The sequence below is a fragment of the Danio rerio genome, chromosome 1 (genome assembly GCF_052040795.2).
Source record: "Danio rerio strain M-AB ecotype USA chromosome 1, GRCz13ab, whole genome shotgun sequence".
Classification (NCBI taxonomy): domain Eukaryota; kingdom Metazoa; phylum Chordata; class Actinopteri; order Cypriniformes; family Danionidae; genus Danio; species Danio rerio.
Genome location: NC_141021.1, coordinates 13,292,903 through 13,308,412, shown reverse-complemented (window position 1 = coordinate 13,308,412; position 15,510 = coordinate 13,292,903). Strand labels below are relative to the sequence as shown.

Below are 15,510 nucleotides of genomic sequence, written 5' to 3'. Positions count from 1 at the left end.
GTGTTCCTTTAAAAATAAGATAAGCGTACTTTGTTCAGTGTCATATTATGAAACTACTAACAAAGAAAGCTGCATTGGTATTGAATTATTTTCAAGTAAACTTCAAATGGTGACGTAAAATTGACTTAATCAGTACTCAATTACTTCTTAGACAATAACTATTGCTACTCTAGAAAACTGATTAAACGTGTAAAAAAAGTAATGCCATGTCATTTTAAAAATGAAAAAAAAAACTACACCTAAGCAATTATCTCAGTACCACAGAAATGACAATATTAATTTAATGACAGTATCTGCTTTCTTTGTTGCTATAAACAGAATTAAATATGACAGAAGTCTGTCAATCAAATGTAAAAAGTAAGCACTACTCAGTCGTACTTCTCTGCGGACATCTGGCAGCGATAGCCACAATGGAAAGACGATGGGGAAGATGAAGAGGTATGTGACCTGCTTCCTTATGGTGTCTGGCCATGCCAGGCTAAGAGGCTGGTCTTCATCTTCCTCCTCTTCCTCGACCTCGACCTAACATTGTCCACAATGTCAATCAGGATTAGGGGTTCAAATATATGAACACATCTCTACTATATATTTGAAGATGATGTGTATGATGACATCACCTCTGGTCCAGCACTGCCGTTCATGGGCGGAGTCACTTCTACCTCCACATTAGAGCTGTTAGGAAGGTTCTTATCCACTGGAGAATCAAATAAAGCAACACAAATATCAATTTATTAACTTTGGGGTATTTTGCTGATGTAATATGAAACAACCTAGAAACACCTGTACTATTAGCACATTCTGAATGCTTTGTATAGATGTACAGTACATACTTAACAAGCATTTTCTCTGTCCGTCTTCTGTGGCATAAACAAGTAATTAAAATGACCAGTAAATAATAAAAAAAAATTAAGTGCATAATTCAATCTACATTTCCAAAAATAAAGTCTATCTATTTATTATATATATACACACATATATATATATATATATATATATATATATATATATATATATATATATATATATATATATATACACACACACTCACCGGCCACTTTATTAGGTACACCTTACTCGTACCGGGTTCTCTTTTGCCTTCAGAACTGCCTTAATCCTTCATGGCATATATTCAACAATGTACAGGAAATATGAGATTTTGGTCTATATTGACATGATAGCATCATGCAGTTGCTGCAAATTTGTTGGCTGATATGCCATAATGCCAATTTCCTGCACCACAACCCAAAGGTGCTTTATTGGATTGGAGATCTGGTGACTGTGGAGGCCATTTCAGTACAGTGAACTCATGTTCAAGAAACCAGTCTGACATGATTTGCGCTTTACGACATGGTGCGTTATCCTGCTGAACGGGATGTTCATAAAGGGATGGACATGGTCAGCAACGATACTCAGGTATGCTTAAATGGTACTAATGTTCCAAAGTGTGCTAAGAAAATGGATGGATCCATGCTTTCATGTTGTTGACACCAAATGCTGAGCCTACCATCCGAATGTGGCAGCAGAAATCGAGACTCATCAGATCAGGCAACATTTTTCCAATCTTCTTTTGTCCAATTTTGGTGAAACTGTGTGAATTGTAGCCTCAGTTTCCTGCAGGAGTGGCCCCCGGTGTGGTCTTCTGCTGCTGTAGCCCATCCAACTCAAGGTTGGACGTGTTGTGCGTTCAGAGATGCTCTTCTGCATACCTCGGTTGTAACGAGTGGTTATTTGAGTTACTGTTGCCTTTTTATCAGCTCAAATTAGTCTGACCATTCTCTTCTAAACTCTGGATTCAACAAGACATTTATGCCAACAGAACTGCCAAACACTGGATATTTTCAGGGGTTCTGCAGGAGATTGTCTTGAGCATGTCTACATGCCTAAATGCATTGAGTTTCTGCCCTGTGATTGGCTGATTAGAAATTTGCGTTAACGAGCAGTTAGACAGGTGTACCTAATAAAGTGGCCGGTGACTGTATGTATGTATGTATATATATATATATACACACACATATATATATATATATATGTATGTATGTATGTATGTATATATATATATATATATATATATATATATATATATATATATATATATATATATATATAAATATATATATATATATATATATATATATATACTCAGTGTCACGAAAATCTAAAATACATACATATTCAGTCTATATATGTGCATAATATTGTAATAATTAAAAATATTCATATGCTAAACCAACTAGGCTTATTAGCTTTTCAAATGTTTTGACTTCGTTTTATTATGTGTCCTGTTTTTATTTATATGTGTATTGTTTGTTTTGTATGTGTATTTTATATTGTTTTTGTGTTCATGTGTTTACACGCTTAATACCAGGAGAAAATCCGTGTGTTTGCAATAAATCCTTTCTGATGCTAAATTAAGCGAGGAACGCTACACTAAATTCACATTACAGATTGAATTTGAAGCTTACCAACACCATTTGCCTCATCCTGTCCCTTTTTTCTTGCAATCTTATGTAAAATTGATGCCTTCTCCTTGAACTTCCCTGGAATATAGCACATTTCTTAATAAATCTTTAAAAATAAAATATGTGAGTGTGTGTGTGCGTGTATTTGCACATTACCCTCACTGAGAGGATCGAGTGTGTGAATCATTAGCTGAAAGATGCTGTTTCTCATCAGAGTATTGTGAAGGGAGGCGGAGCTTCCTCCTCTTTGGAGGCGGGGTTTAGCCTATGGGGGGAAAAGACATGAAATCAAACATTGAATAAAACGATCCAACAGAGTATAGATGTTCAGGATAAGTGCTGAGGGTTAAATGATACTTACTGAAAGTTTATTTTCATCATCTGGTACACTGACAACCTTCAGAAAATAAGAGAGAAACAGAAAGTGACATCAAATCCAATTTCCAATCCATTTTTTCCTTTTTATTGCAGGAAAAAAGTGTCACAAATGAGAAAATAATAATAGGGTTCTGTCGTGTTTTAATTGTTTTCCTTATAGTGCAATTTTCATTTCTAGTGAAAAAGTTAAGTTTTTATTCAAAAAAGAAAACAAGAGAGTAAGAATAAATGAAAGATGAACTATGATGATTTAAGTATAAATTGTAAATATTTTAATTATACAATTAATTATACGTTTTTGTTATGTGACTAAACATTAAAGTGCTTTCACATTGTGGTTTGGTTCATTTGGTCCGGACCAAGGACAACACATGATACATTGTAGCATTTTTCTGCCGTTTTTGGGTCCTTTTCACACCACACTGATTGCTTTGACCTGAACCAGTTGAAAAGAACCAAAATGCAGTCATGTGACAAAATCCACATCACTCATTGGCCAGATGTTATTGAACGTATTTCCTGAACTGCTTTTCGATTGGTCAATTTATTTATTTTATTTTATTTTTTATTTTTATTTTTTTTGGAAATACAAAATCCAAATACTTTTGGTCAGAACTAACATGCAGGAAAATGGCAAAAGAACTCCTACAAGTAAACAAACCGGCAGACACAAAATGTTGCTTTTTACTATGAAGCAATGACTGCGCTGGCTGATTGTATCCCTGCACATAGTATACTATATAGTTTGTATACATCGCTTTAGACGAACTATATATTTCGAAAATGAAGCACGGCTGCGGCTGGAAAACAATCTTTTAATGCATTGCAAACGGCGAAGGCGCATCGCAATTCACTTCAGGAGGTGGCGTCAATTAGTTTAGCTAAACTGCGACATGGTGATCTTCCCGAAATTTGACCATCGATCCATCAGGTAATGTTTTTCCCTCTGTTTAAAATTGCTGGTAAAGAGCTGTCAACAAATTTTTCTCCTCCACATCCCATAACGCACAGTGCATCAGACTACGGCAGCTGGATTAGTCCAAAAAGGTGCCGTACTTTGATCATTTGGGTCTGTTCTAGTTCAGATCATGTTCACACCACACATGAACCACTTCAGGGTTTGTTTGAAAGAGTACCGAGAGGTCTTAAGGACCTCAAGGAGATCTCTGCTTTTTGGTCTGCTTTTGGTGTGCACTTGAGTGCGATTGGTACATTCACACCTGCCCAAACAAACTGCACCAAGAGGAAAAATAAACTCTAGTGCGATTCAACCAAACTAAAAAACGCAGGTGTGAAAACACCCTTAGAAAGTGAAGCCAACCCCTCAGAAAATATAGTCTGCATGGCAACAAATGACTTCACTACTCAAAAAAAAAAAGATTTTTGTTGCTTGTTCAAAATACTTATTTAAAATGAGCTGAATCAACAAAATTCTTGAGGTTTATTGGGGGGGGGGGGGGGGGCAATTAATTGTTTTATGTACAATCCACTAAAATTTGTAAAAAAAAAATTAAGCTAACTTAATCGATTTCTGTGGGGACAACATGAAGGAATTGTGTGGAACCCTGCATTTTTTTTTTGCAGTGAATGTCAGTTTAGGGGTTTCTTACAGAAAATAACCCCCCTATACTATATACTACAACTTCTAAATAAGGGACAGTACACACACACTCACACACATGCACATACAAACACAAATACAAACATCAATATAACTTTTCACCCTCGTTGAGGCCAAAAAATAAGGAAAAACATTATTAAAATGTTAAATTATGTTCTATACTTCATTGAAAAATATTGTAAAATGTAAATGATTTAGGGTAACACTTTATTTTGATGCTCCATACGAGCATTAGTAGACTGTCTGCTTAATATCTGTTGATACTGCTCCTTCAACAGACATTTAGCTGAATATAACCCAATCAGAGGTTCCGCGGACGTAATTAAAATCTGGCAAGCATGTTAAACAAACAGTAAGTGCTAATTTCAGAGATGGACCGTAAATGGAGGTGTCGAAAAGCTCAGAGAAAGCAAAAAAGGGCAAATCAGACGCTGCCAAATGCATAAAATTAACTGAAATCTTTTCAAAAGCTGTACATTTGGCTGCTGCATCGGAGAACAGTAGCGCGGTAGAGGAGGTAAGAAGAAAACAGAAAATATACGAAGTAATTTTCACGCCATTCACACTACTTCTGACAGTTTTTGACAGTAACCTACATTGTTTAACAGTTGTGAGATTAGCGTAGAACTTCGGTACATTTTAAAATGTCATTATTATCAGATAACGTGGGATTAAGGGAATACAGACTGCATGTTTTACTGTATGTGTAAATTTGTTATAAATGAGTTGTTTTTTCTTTCAGTCACATACATTAAATGTTTAAATATCTATTACATATGGTACTGCTTATAATATTTCACCATCTGTACACCTATATAAGTAGTGAATGTGCGTGTCCATCAGTGGGGCTGTCGGTGTGGTAATGTGGGCTGGTGTGGCTAAAGTGCCAGGGCTGAATTTTTGTCCCTGTCCGCCGCTGCATACATACATACTGTACATACATACTGTAACATATATACTGCACTGTATCATCAATATTTTGAAAAGCCATTTTTGGTAAAGATCAATGTGTGTGAATGTAGTGAATATTTGACCAAATTTATAGGACTTAATTATAATATAAGTAAATAAGTATATATAAGTATACTGACACAATTAATGGCCAATACATATAGGCAGCAAACAATATGAGAGAATCAGCTGTTAAATCTAATTATTTATCTTTTATTCATTCATTCATTCATTTTCTTGTCGGCTTAGTCCCTTTATTAATCCGGGGTCGCCACAGCGGAATGAACCGCCAACTTATCCAGCACATTTTTACACAACGGATGCCCTTCCAGCCGCAACCCATCTCTGGGAAACATCCACAAACTCATTCAAACACACACTCATACACTACGTACAATTTAGCCTACCCAATACACCTGTACCACATGTGTTTGGACTGTGGGGGAAACCGGAGCACCCGGAGGAAACCAACGGGAACGCAGGGAGAACATGCAAACTCCACACAGAAACGCCAACTGAGCCAAGGCTCGACCCAGCAACCTTCTTGCTGTGAGGCAACAGCACTACCTACTGTGCCACTGCTTCGTTAATCTTTTAATGAAACAAAATCATATTATAGATAGAATAAAATCTCTCTCTCTCTCTCATTACATCTGTCTATCTGTCTTGGGTTAAGGAAAGAGGAAGGGACATTTCAGGCCACCTCTGAAAAAGATCAGATCCAATCTGTCCCTAACATGAAGGTAACCATGAGCATGGTAATCTGTTACACACCACTGCTAAAAACAGCCCGTAAGAGTTCCTGTACTGTACCTCTGCTCATCTGCTACTGCATGCCTCTAAATAGCACTTCTTAGGCATTATACAGGGAGGCGAATCAATTCTGACCCAAATGCCATGATTGATAGTTTCAATAGCTTTAATCGTTTCACTTTAGCCTCCCAAGTCAACTATTGTCATTATAGAGACATGAAAAAAGGAGTTAAGGCATTGCAACCACAAAATTCTAATGTTTCCCATGCATGAATTTAGTGATAACGAAATGAACAATTGAAAATGAATTTAGTGATAATGAAATGAACAATGAAAAAATAATTCTGCATTTTATTATATATCCAATAAGCAGTAACTGAACGTATCAATAAAGAATCCTTTAATGTTACACAAAAAAGTCCAAGACACACAAAAAGTGAAAAAAATGTAAGTAAAAAGTTAATTTATTATATTGTTTTAAAAAACAATATTTCTAATCTAATATATTCTAATTTATTAATGTCTAATATCATTTAAATGCATGTTAAGTCATAAGTATTTATTTAGTATTGAAGATACTTAGATGGAAAATGGATGAAATTCTTATTTATTTGTTGATGTATTTTTTAGGAGCTATTTTTTATTCCTCGGGTCAGAAGAAAATATTAATACGAGTAATTATCATTATTTGAATATAACAATAATTTCTGTTATCAATAAAATATATGGAACTATAGATATAGAATTATCAATAATAATAACAATAAAACTAATATCATTTACATATTTACATTATAATTATATTAAATGTACATATTTATGTCGGAAAAAAACTGAAAAGTATTATATATTTTAAAGAACTAGTTATGAATCAATTACAAATAAAATGATTGTGATGATTTGAATTTACCAATAATGCCCAATATAATTTTTTTTATAAAAATAATAATTGTATAATAATTTATTATATAAATTATAAATAATAAAATATTCAAAATAAATAAAATAAAAAATAACATAAAATAATAAATAACATAAAATAATAAATAAAATGATAAAATAAAATAAAATAATAAATAAAATAAAATAACATAAAATAAAATAACATAAATAAAAGGAAAAATAAAATAATAAATAAAATAAAATAGCATAAAATAAAATAATACAGTAAATAAATTAAATAATAAAATAAAATAAAATAATAAATAAAACAAAACAGCAAAATAAAATAACAAATACAAGAAAATAACATAAAATAATAAATAAAATAACATAAAATAAAATAATAAATAGAATAAAATAATAAAATAAAATAACATAAAATAAAATAATACAATAAAATAGCATAAAATAATACAATAAATTAAATTAAATAATAAAATAAAATAATAAATAAAATAAAATAATAAAATAACATAAAATAATAAATAAAATAAAATAGCAAAATAAAATAACAAATCCAAGAAAATAACATAAAATAATAAATAAAATAACATAAAATAAAACAATAAATAGAATAAAATAATAAAATAAAATAACATAAAATAAAATTTGTAAAATAATATAATAAAATAAATTAATAATAAAAATTGTAAATAAAATAAAACAAAATATAATAATAATAATAAAATAAAGTAAAATAAAACAGGTAAAACCATGACTAGTCAAGATAAGCTATTCTGAAATAAGCGTGCCAGTGCGGTGGCAGCAAGACCAGCGGTGTCCTCATGAGAATATTGGTTGGCTCGGCAGAGACACACGAGCAGCCTTAATTAAGCCTAATCAGCCCAGTAGAACATAGAGGGCTTAAACATGTTTCGGTCGTGATTAGCAGGCCCTGCCATTTGCTCTCTGTTCACGTTCCTCCCTCCCCAGCTTCAGTCTTTCTGCCGATGGAGGATAAGCTTTGGCCTATGACCACTGATGCCTGCATGTGGAAACAGAGCTGAGCTTTAAAGCAGAGGTCAGCCAACCGGAGAGCGGCTCGCTCAAACAGTCTGACATTAGCAGATGTCCTGCTGCCAGGCCAAACATCTTTTAAACGGCTGCAGTAAAGAGATAGTTCACCAAGAAATGAGCATTCTGTTATCATTAGACACTGCTCACTTTAGGGCTGCACAATATATCATTTCAGCATCGATATTGCAATGTGATCATTCGCAATAGTCACATCGAGAGCATACGCAATGTTGTCTGCAATTGATCATTTACCAAGTGTGTCACTGTACACCTGAACACAGTTTGACTCATTGAAAAACAATCAAACACTGTTTATTTAATTGGTATCTTTTTCTTTATTGAATCTTGTCGCTTGTAGATTGTTTCTTGTATTTTATTCATATGCACTCCCCTACAGAATCTTCCCAGTCAATCTAAAGTTAATCTAGAGTTATTTCCAAATAGTTATTCAACTCATTTAGTGAAATTGTATTCATATCACAATATATATCGCAGAATAAAAAATATTGCAATGTTAGATTTTTACAATATCGTCCAGCCCTACTTCTCTTGATCCAAACCAGTTGGAGTTTTTTATTTATTTTTTTTGTTAGGTTGAACACAAAATAAGATATTTTGAAGAATGAGGCAAACCTGTAACCCTTTTTAGATGGTTATTGGCAAATAAATGGCAAATAGATGTTAATACGATTCCTTTAACACCAGTTTCAACAAAAATGGAAGTAATAAATAAAATTCCAACATTATTTACACAAATGGATTGGTGAACACCATAAACTGGATGCACGATTCTTTTTTTAAATCAGTTTTTAGGGGTCTTTCCAGCCTGATCTCACGAGGAAACGTAAGTATATTTTGTCAGTTTAGTGGTCGAGTTCAGTCGTACGAAAATGTACGATTTTAGAAAGGACGCGTGACACCCAACCCCACCCCTAACCCCAACCGTCATTGGGTGATGAGCAAACCGGACTAAATTGTACGAATTAGATTGAATGAATTTATATGGATTAGCCACTAAATCAAAAAGTTACGAATTGCTGTGAGATTGCGTTGGTCTTTCACATTTTTCTTAGGATAGTTGAGGATACAGACATGAAAGCATTGGGAGCAGAGAGAAGGGAGGGGTCAGCAAAGGACCTCGGGGAATCGAATTGAGCACCACAGTGTGTTGGCGTACTTAACCACTAAGTTATTGCTCTGAATGTAATTCTAGTATTATATATTAGACTTTTAATTATGATTCCTGTATTTGGCATTTTGGTACAAATACTGACGTGCAACGCTCTTAACCCTTTAACTACCCCACCAAGAAAGAAATATTTGGATTGCATTTTTGAACTCCTAATGTCGCAGGTTAACACACTCAATGCATTTTTTTTTCAACACATCCCATAATTTCAAAAATATCAGCCTCGACCAAATTGTTGATATGTCACTTTATGGTAAAAGTACCGGACTTAATACATGTACTATGAAAATATCATCTTTATTTGATGAAGTACGCCATAAAATATTTCAGATTCTCATTTAACATATTTCCTTGTTGTTGTTGTTTTTTTTGTTTTTGTTTTTTTACAATAAAATTAAAAGTGTAGTACTGCAACAGGATGCTTGTTTGATTTTTTTTGCAAACTAACAATGCTGTGTTTAAACCATTATTTAAAACAGTAAATATTTAAGTGACTTCAACAGTCATTATTTGAAACAGTAAAAACATGGTCAACCGTTTGGTAGAGAGACAGTCTAAGGGTTAAAATATAAAGATTCTTTATTGGCACTGATGGTTTTGTTAAGAACTTTTTACATTTCAGGCTCTTTTGAATGGAAAGGTGTTTCTTAGAGTATTTACAAGGGTGGCACAGTGGCTAAGCGTTTAGCATGGTTGCCTCACAGCAAGAAGGTAGCTAGTTTGAGTCCTGGCTGAGCCAGAAAGTCCACCTATGTGGAGTTTACATGTTCTCTCCGTTACCTCCGGGTGCTCAGATTTCCCCTACAGTTCAAAGACATGCGCTATAGAATTGAATAAACTAATTGACCATAATGTGTGAATGGGAGTGTGTGTGTGTGTGTGTGTTTCCCAGCAATAAGAGTTGTACTCTGGCATGGAAGGGCATTTGCTGTCTAAAAGAAATGGCAGAATTATCGGTGGTTCGTTTCACTGTGGGGAAAGACATAGAATAGTGAGATTATTTAAAATGAAGAGTTCAAATGCAAAAACCTCTAAGTGCCGTCTGAAATTTCCAACAAAAATTAACGTTTTTCTCAGCCTCCTTTGTTTATGTTGAGATATTTTACTTTAAAGGCCAGGAAAAGGACTTTTTCTTTACCATAAAAGGGATCTTACTGAACATACACACAGTAGACTGACGAAAATACTCATTTTAAAGGACAATTTCAGAAAGCAATAAGAGGTTTTTGTATCTAAACTCTTCAAATATTCCTTACACTAATAAAAACTGATAAATCTAAAACGAATCTTTAGCTGCATCTTCATTAAACCCTTCTTGGAACATTTTGTTTATAAATATTATATATAGCATATATTTACATCATTATACTGAAATAAGGCAACCAGATTCATCCCTATAAGGCCTACAATCTTAAAACCAAGGGCAAATCCCTCCAAACTGAACCTTTCATCAAGATGACCAGTGTTTAATAGCATGCTTTTAACATGGAAATCTTTTGTTATGGTAAAGAACTGGGAAGAATGTTCACTAAATCTCTTTTAAAACGTAGAACAACTATTGCAGAGAAGCTCATCCTGAGCCTGGTTTCTCTCAAGTTTTTTTTTTTTTCATCACTTTCGTCAATTGCTGAAGTTTGTTACTCGCCACTGACTTGCTCAGTTTGGGTCTTGTCTAGCTGTGCATTGATGGATTTGCTCCTCAGTGTTTGCACTTTCAGCAGTGAAAATTAAACCACACTGAACTGAACTAAATTGAACTTCAATTCTGAAAACTAGACTGACAGCTTCAATTTACAAGAACTTCATTGTTTAGCTTCTTTGGTTCAATCTACATTGTAAAAGCACTATAGAAATAAAGATGAGTTGAATTGAATAAAATTTCATCTCAGTGATTAGGAAATCTGAAATCCAAACCTTTTTGATCCAACTTCCTGAATCTTTAAAAAATCCTGACAAACACAATATTGGACTGAAGCCACCAAGAACATGCAGTTTCAAGCCATGTGTTAGCGACTAGCAGACGAGAAACTCACTTCACTCTTTTAAAAATGTATCCAGAATTGTTTCGGTCGCTGGTAAAACATCTACTTTGAAACAATAAAATATTAGCAGTAAACACTGTGTAGCATCCACAATAGCTTACTCAAGGGCAAACTGGTGATTTGGACATGGAATAGATCAGTTTTGTTATAAACAGAGCAAAGAGATCTTGAAGCACAAACAGAAACCACAGAATCGATGCCTGAAATCCCTAAAAAAAATTAAGACTTAAATTTTGGCCTCAAATTGTCTGGTCTTTGGAAAACTACCAGCGCTTTAGCATTAAAATTAATTCTTAAATGCTTTGCAAGTTCCCATAGCTGAAATTGATCATGTGAAAATGTGAGACAATAAACAACTGACCTTGTGAAACGTACAATCTAAACGATATGCATGACTAAAATGGACTCCAAGGGAAATAAATAAATCACATTTTCCAGCATCCCAAAATTAAAGCATATTTAGGAAGTTATATAAGTGTGTCACTGCATTTGCACGAACCCTTACACAAGACACAGATGCTGAATAGGATCAAGAGCAGCTAATGAACTTTGCTGAGTAACAGTTTAGCAATCAGCTGGACCAATTAGAGGACTGGATCTATTACAGAACTATCTATAGTACTGCAAGCACTACAGAAAATCTATACATATATTAGGATTTCAACTTTTTAAGCAACAATTCAACAATTTCAACTTGCATATTCATACTTCTCATGTACTTCACCTTCATACACTTTCCATTTTATCTTATTGTTCACAATTATTGCCAGAAAATAAATACCTTCACCACCTTCTCCCATAGAAGCAAACAACCAGTCTATTGTTATATCAACCTGTATAAGAGTGGTTAAATGGATTGCCTTTTCCAATTAATCTCCTGAACTAATGCCTTCACGTTAGAAGATACTGAAACTGAGTTTATGTAACAGTACGACCAACTTTAGAGGTTGTAAATTAATTTCAGATTTAAGTATATGCGCCATAGGAACTCTCTGCCTCTGATATTTCTTAGCAAGGGTCCTGTAGTTAACCAGAGAAGGCAGGAGAGCGCATTAAAGATGCTTAAGGTGACAGGTGACAATTTTAGAAGCAGAGTCATTTAAGGATTCACATATTAACTCACATAACACACAGCAATGAGCTCTCACTCTTTCCCCTAATTTCTTTTCATATAGAGTTAATTTTCCTCATGTACTTAGCATTACACCAGCAAAGACTTAAATAGTACATTATAGAGTGACACAAAATACTACATTTGGTTACATTTACAGTAAGTTTCCTGTAGGTCAAGTCAAAAAGATTTAGGTTGAACCCCAAAGGGCCAAATAAATAGAGAGTGTGTGTATGATTCCTAAAGAAATACCAAAGGTTATAGGTTTGACTCTTCTAAGCAATGCCAAAGTTAATGGGCCTGTTTTCCTAAAGCAATGCTAAAAGTTGTGTGTTAGAAACCCCAAAGCATTGGCAAAGTTAATGGGTTTGATTCCCCAATGCTATGCTAAATGTTATAGATTTAACTAGCCAAAGCAAGGGCGATGTTAATCGGTCTGATTGCCCAATTTAATGCTAAAGTTTGTGAGGTTGACACCCCAAATCAATGGCAAAATTATTGGGTCTAATACCCCAATGCAGTGATGAAGGTTGTGAGGTTGACACCCTGCAATGGCAAAATTATCAGGTCTGATTCTCCAATGCAAGGCTAAAAGTTGTGGGTTTGACTTCCCAAAGCAATGGCAAAGTTATGGGTCTGATTACTGCAATTCAATGTTAAAGGTTATAGGTTGAGTGACTACTTAAAGCAATGGCAAACTTAATAGGTCTGATAACCACAATGTAATGTTAAAGGTTATAGGTTGACTCCCCACAGCAATGGCAAAATTATTGGGACTGATAATCACAATCCAATGCTGAAGGTTGTAGGTTGACTCTTCAAAGCAATGGCAAAGGTAATAGGTCTGATACCCTAATGCAATGCTAAAGATTGTGGGGTTGACACCCCAAAGCAATGGCAAACTTACTGGATCTGATTTCCCAAAGCAGTGCTAAAGGTTGTGGGTTTGGCTTCCCAAATCAATGGCAAAGTTATGGGTCTGATCTGATTACTACAATCCAATGCTAAAGGTTATAGGTTGACTCCTCAAAGCAATAGCAAACTTAATATGTCTGATAACTACAATGTAATGCTAAAGGTTATTGGTTGACTCCCCACAGCAATGGCAAAGTTACTGGTCTGATTCCTCAATGCAGTGCTAAAGGTTGTGGGTTTTACTCTCCAAAGCAATGGCAAAGTTATTGGAACTGATAATCACAATCCAACGCTTAAGGTTATAGGTTGACTCTTGTAAACAATGGCAAAGTTAATGGGTCTGATAACCACAATGTAATGCTAAAGATTTTGAGTCTGAGTCCCCCAAGCAATGCAACATATGAACAAATGTTAACGTGTATCCTGAACCAATGCAAGTAGTTTTGAAAAAGCATCTGCTAGATGCCTACTGCCAATTTAAGCAATTATAAAATAACTATTATTTTTCTTCATTATCTTTGGAGTTTGTTTTATCATATACATAACAAGCATGTGCTGCTTTCTCACTTTACATTGATACCCAGATTTGCTTTCAATATTTTATATAATTTAAAATGTTTTAAAATATTCATTGCAAGCAGTTCTGTGCATTTCATTATTCGAAAATAGAGTTGTTGTAATGCTTTCTATTCCCTTAAAAGTCTTCTTCAGAAGGCAGGTCACTCCCCTAAGCACTAAGAGTCTTTTTACTTTGGTTGGCGTCACCCTTTTTAAGCAGTTGATTTGGGATTACAAAGGATTTCAGGTTGGGAGTCATAAACCACATGAAGAAATGAAGACACCCACCATGTTTCAGACCTTACATGGATCAGCCACAAACATAAAGGTGTTGCCGTGAATGGAAATCTAACGAGGTGATTCAAAAACCTGCAGGTTTCCGGCAATACCCTGTATTTGAGCACAGCTTAAAAAAAGAACAGGACACCTGTCTATACTTAGCAGTGCTAAAAGGATCACATCTAATTGGATTATTCCGAGCTTCGGCTAAAGGAGCAAAAAGCACATGTACCAACTGCCCTACAACAACCTCCTGTCCCTACCACAATTTATTTTCATTTTAGAAATCCAGATTCTCTAATATTGTTGTGTTCTACAAGTTCTACTTGTCTGTCCATATCATTGCATAAATCATTTCTCAATAAAAAAAGCATATTTATCACAACAAGCTTTCAGAAATCACATTCCCAATATACAATAAGCAATCTACCAGCAATCTACCACTAATAAATGTAGGTTCGTGAAGATAACATGCGACTAATGGTTTTTAAAAGTAATGTACATGGCCCTGATGCATCACTAAGAAGCCTATCAAAACAGCACGGTCAGCTGATTCACCTGCGTTCCATATGTGGGACAAACCGCATCTGCAAACAACAACTCCAACGTCTCCAGCTGTTTGAGCGAAAGACAGCAGATAGGACAGGAGATACAAAAGATTAACCTAATCAAACCAGTGATAAATATCACCACTAAATCCACAACCAGCAGATTCATGTTATATCAACAGTGTATGTTATAAGGTGATAATTTAGAATTATTATTGGTTTCATCTCCAGAGTTGAGGCAATATAATGTTTGGTGCCAAAATAATGTGGACACTTTTGGCCAATTAAGTAAAAACATGCCTGAATATTGGTGAATATTTTAGTATATAAACCAACCCTTTTTGCAGTTACTTTATCTTGACTTCTTACCAGCTGAACCCAAGATGATTCCTCACTATCAAAAAGTGTCACTATGCTACTTATCTGAACATTCAATAGTATTGTTTTAGCATTTAAAATCGCAAACATCTTTTTATGAAATGTTTTAATGAAAAGTGTGGCACATACATGCAAAAATAAGCTGCTTACTGTTTGATTAGGACCTTATGTCTGTCAAATGCATACTGATTACTACTGCTTATACATTTAAACTTATACATTTATACATTAAAGATGTCTAAAACAACAATACAAAATTTAGTTCACTGATTATAGATATACTACAGTTTTGCTGTAAAAAGAGTAAACTCAAAAGTGAAACTGGTATACTGGTATTGAACAAACTGTTAAAGAAGAAAAAACAGTGGT

At 34.2% G+C, this 15,510-nt stretch overlaps 1 protein-coding gene across 4 annotated transcripts in view; it reads right to left on the bottom strand.

The window, feature by feature from the left end:
- slc24a2b (solute carrier family 24 member 2b) overlaps window positions 1–15,510 on the bottom strand; it is a 38,633-nt gene that overhangs the window by 14,312 nt on the left and 8,811 nt on the right. Inside the window, exons 3-9 of one of the 4 annotated variants that reach the window (XM_087236338.1) lie at window positions 14,774–14,830; window positions 2,821–2,856; window positions 2,616–2,724; window positions 2,463–2,537; window positions 831–857; window positions 618–694; window positions 379–522 (exon numbers count right to left, since the gene is read on the bottom strand). In XM_087236338.1, the coding sequence (XP_087092464.1) occupies window positions 379–522; window positions 618–694; window positions 831–857; window positions 2,463–2,537; window positions 2,616–2,724; window positions 2,821–2,856; window positions 14,774–14,830 (525 nt within the window). 4 annotated transcript variants of the gene reach the window in all.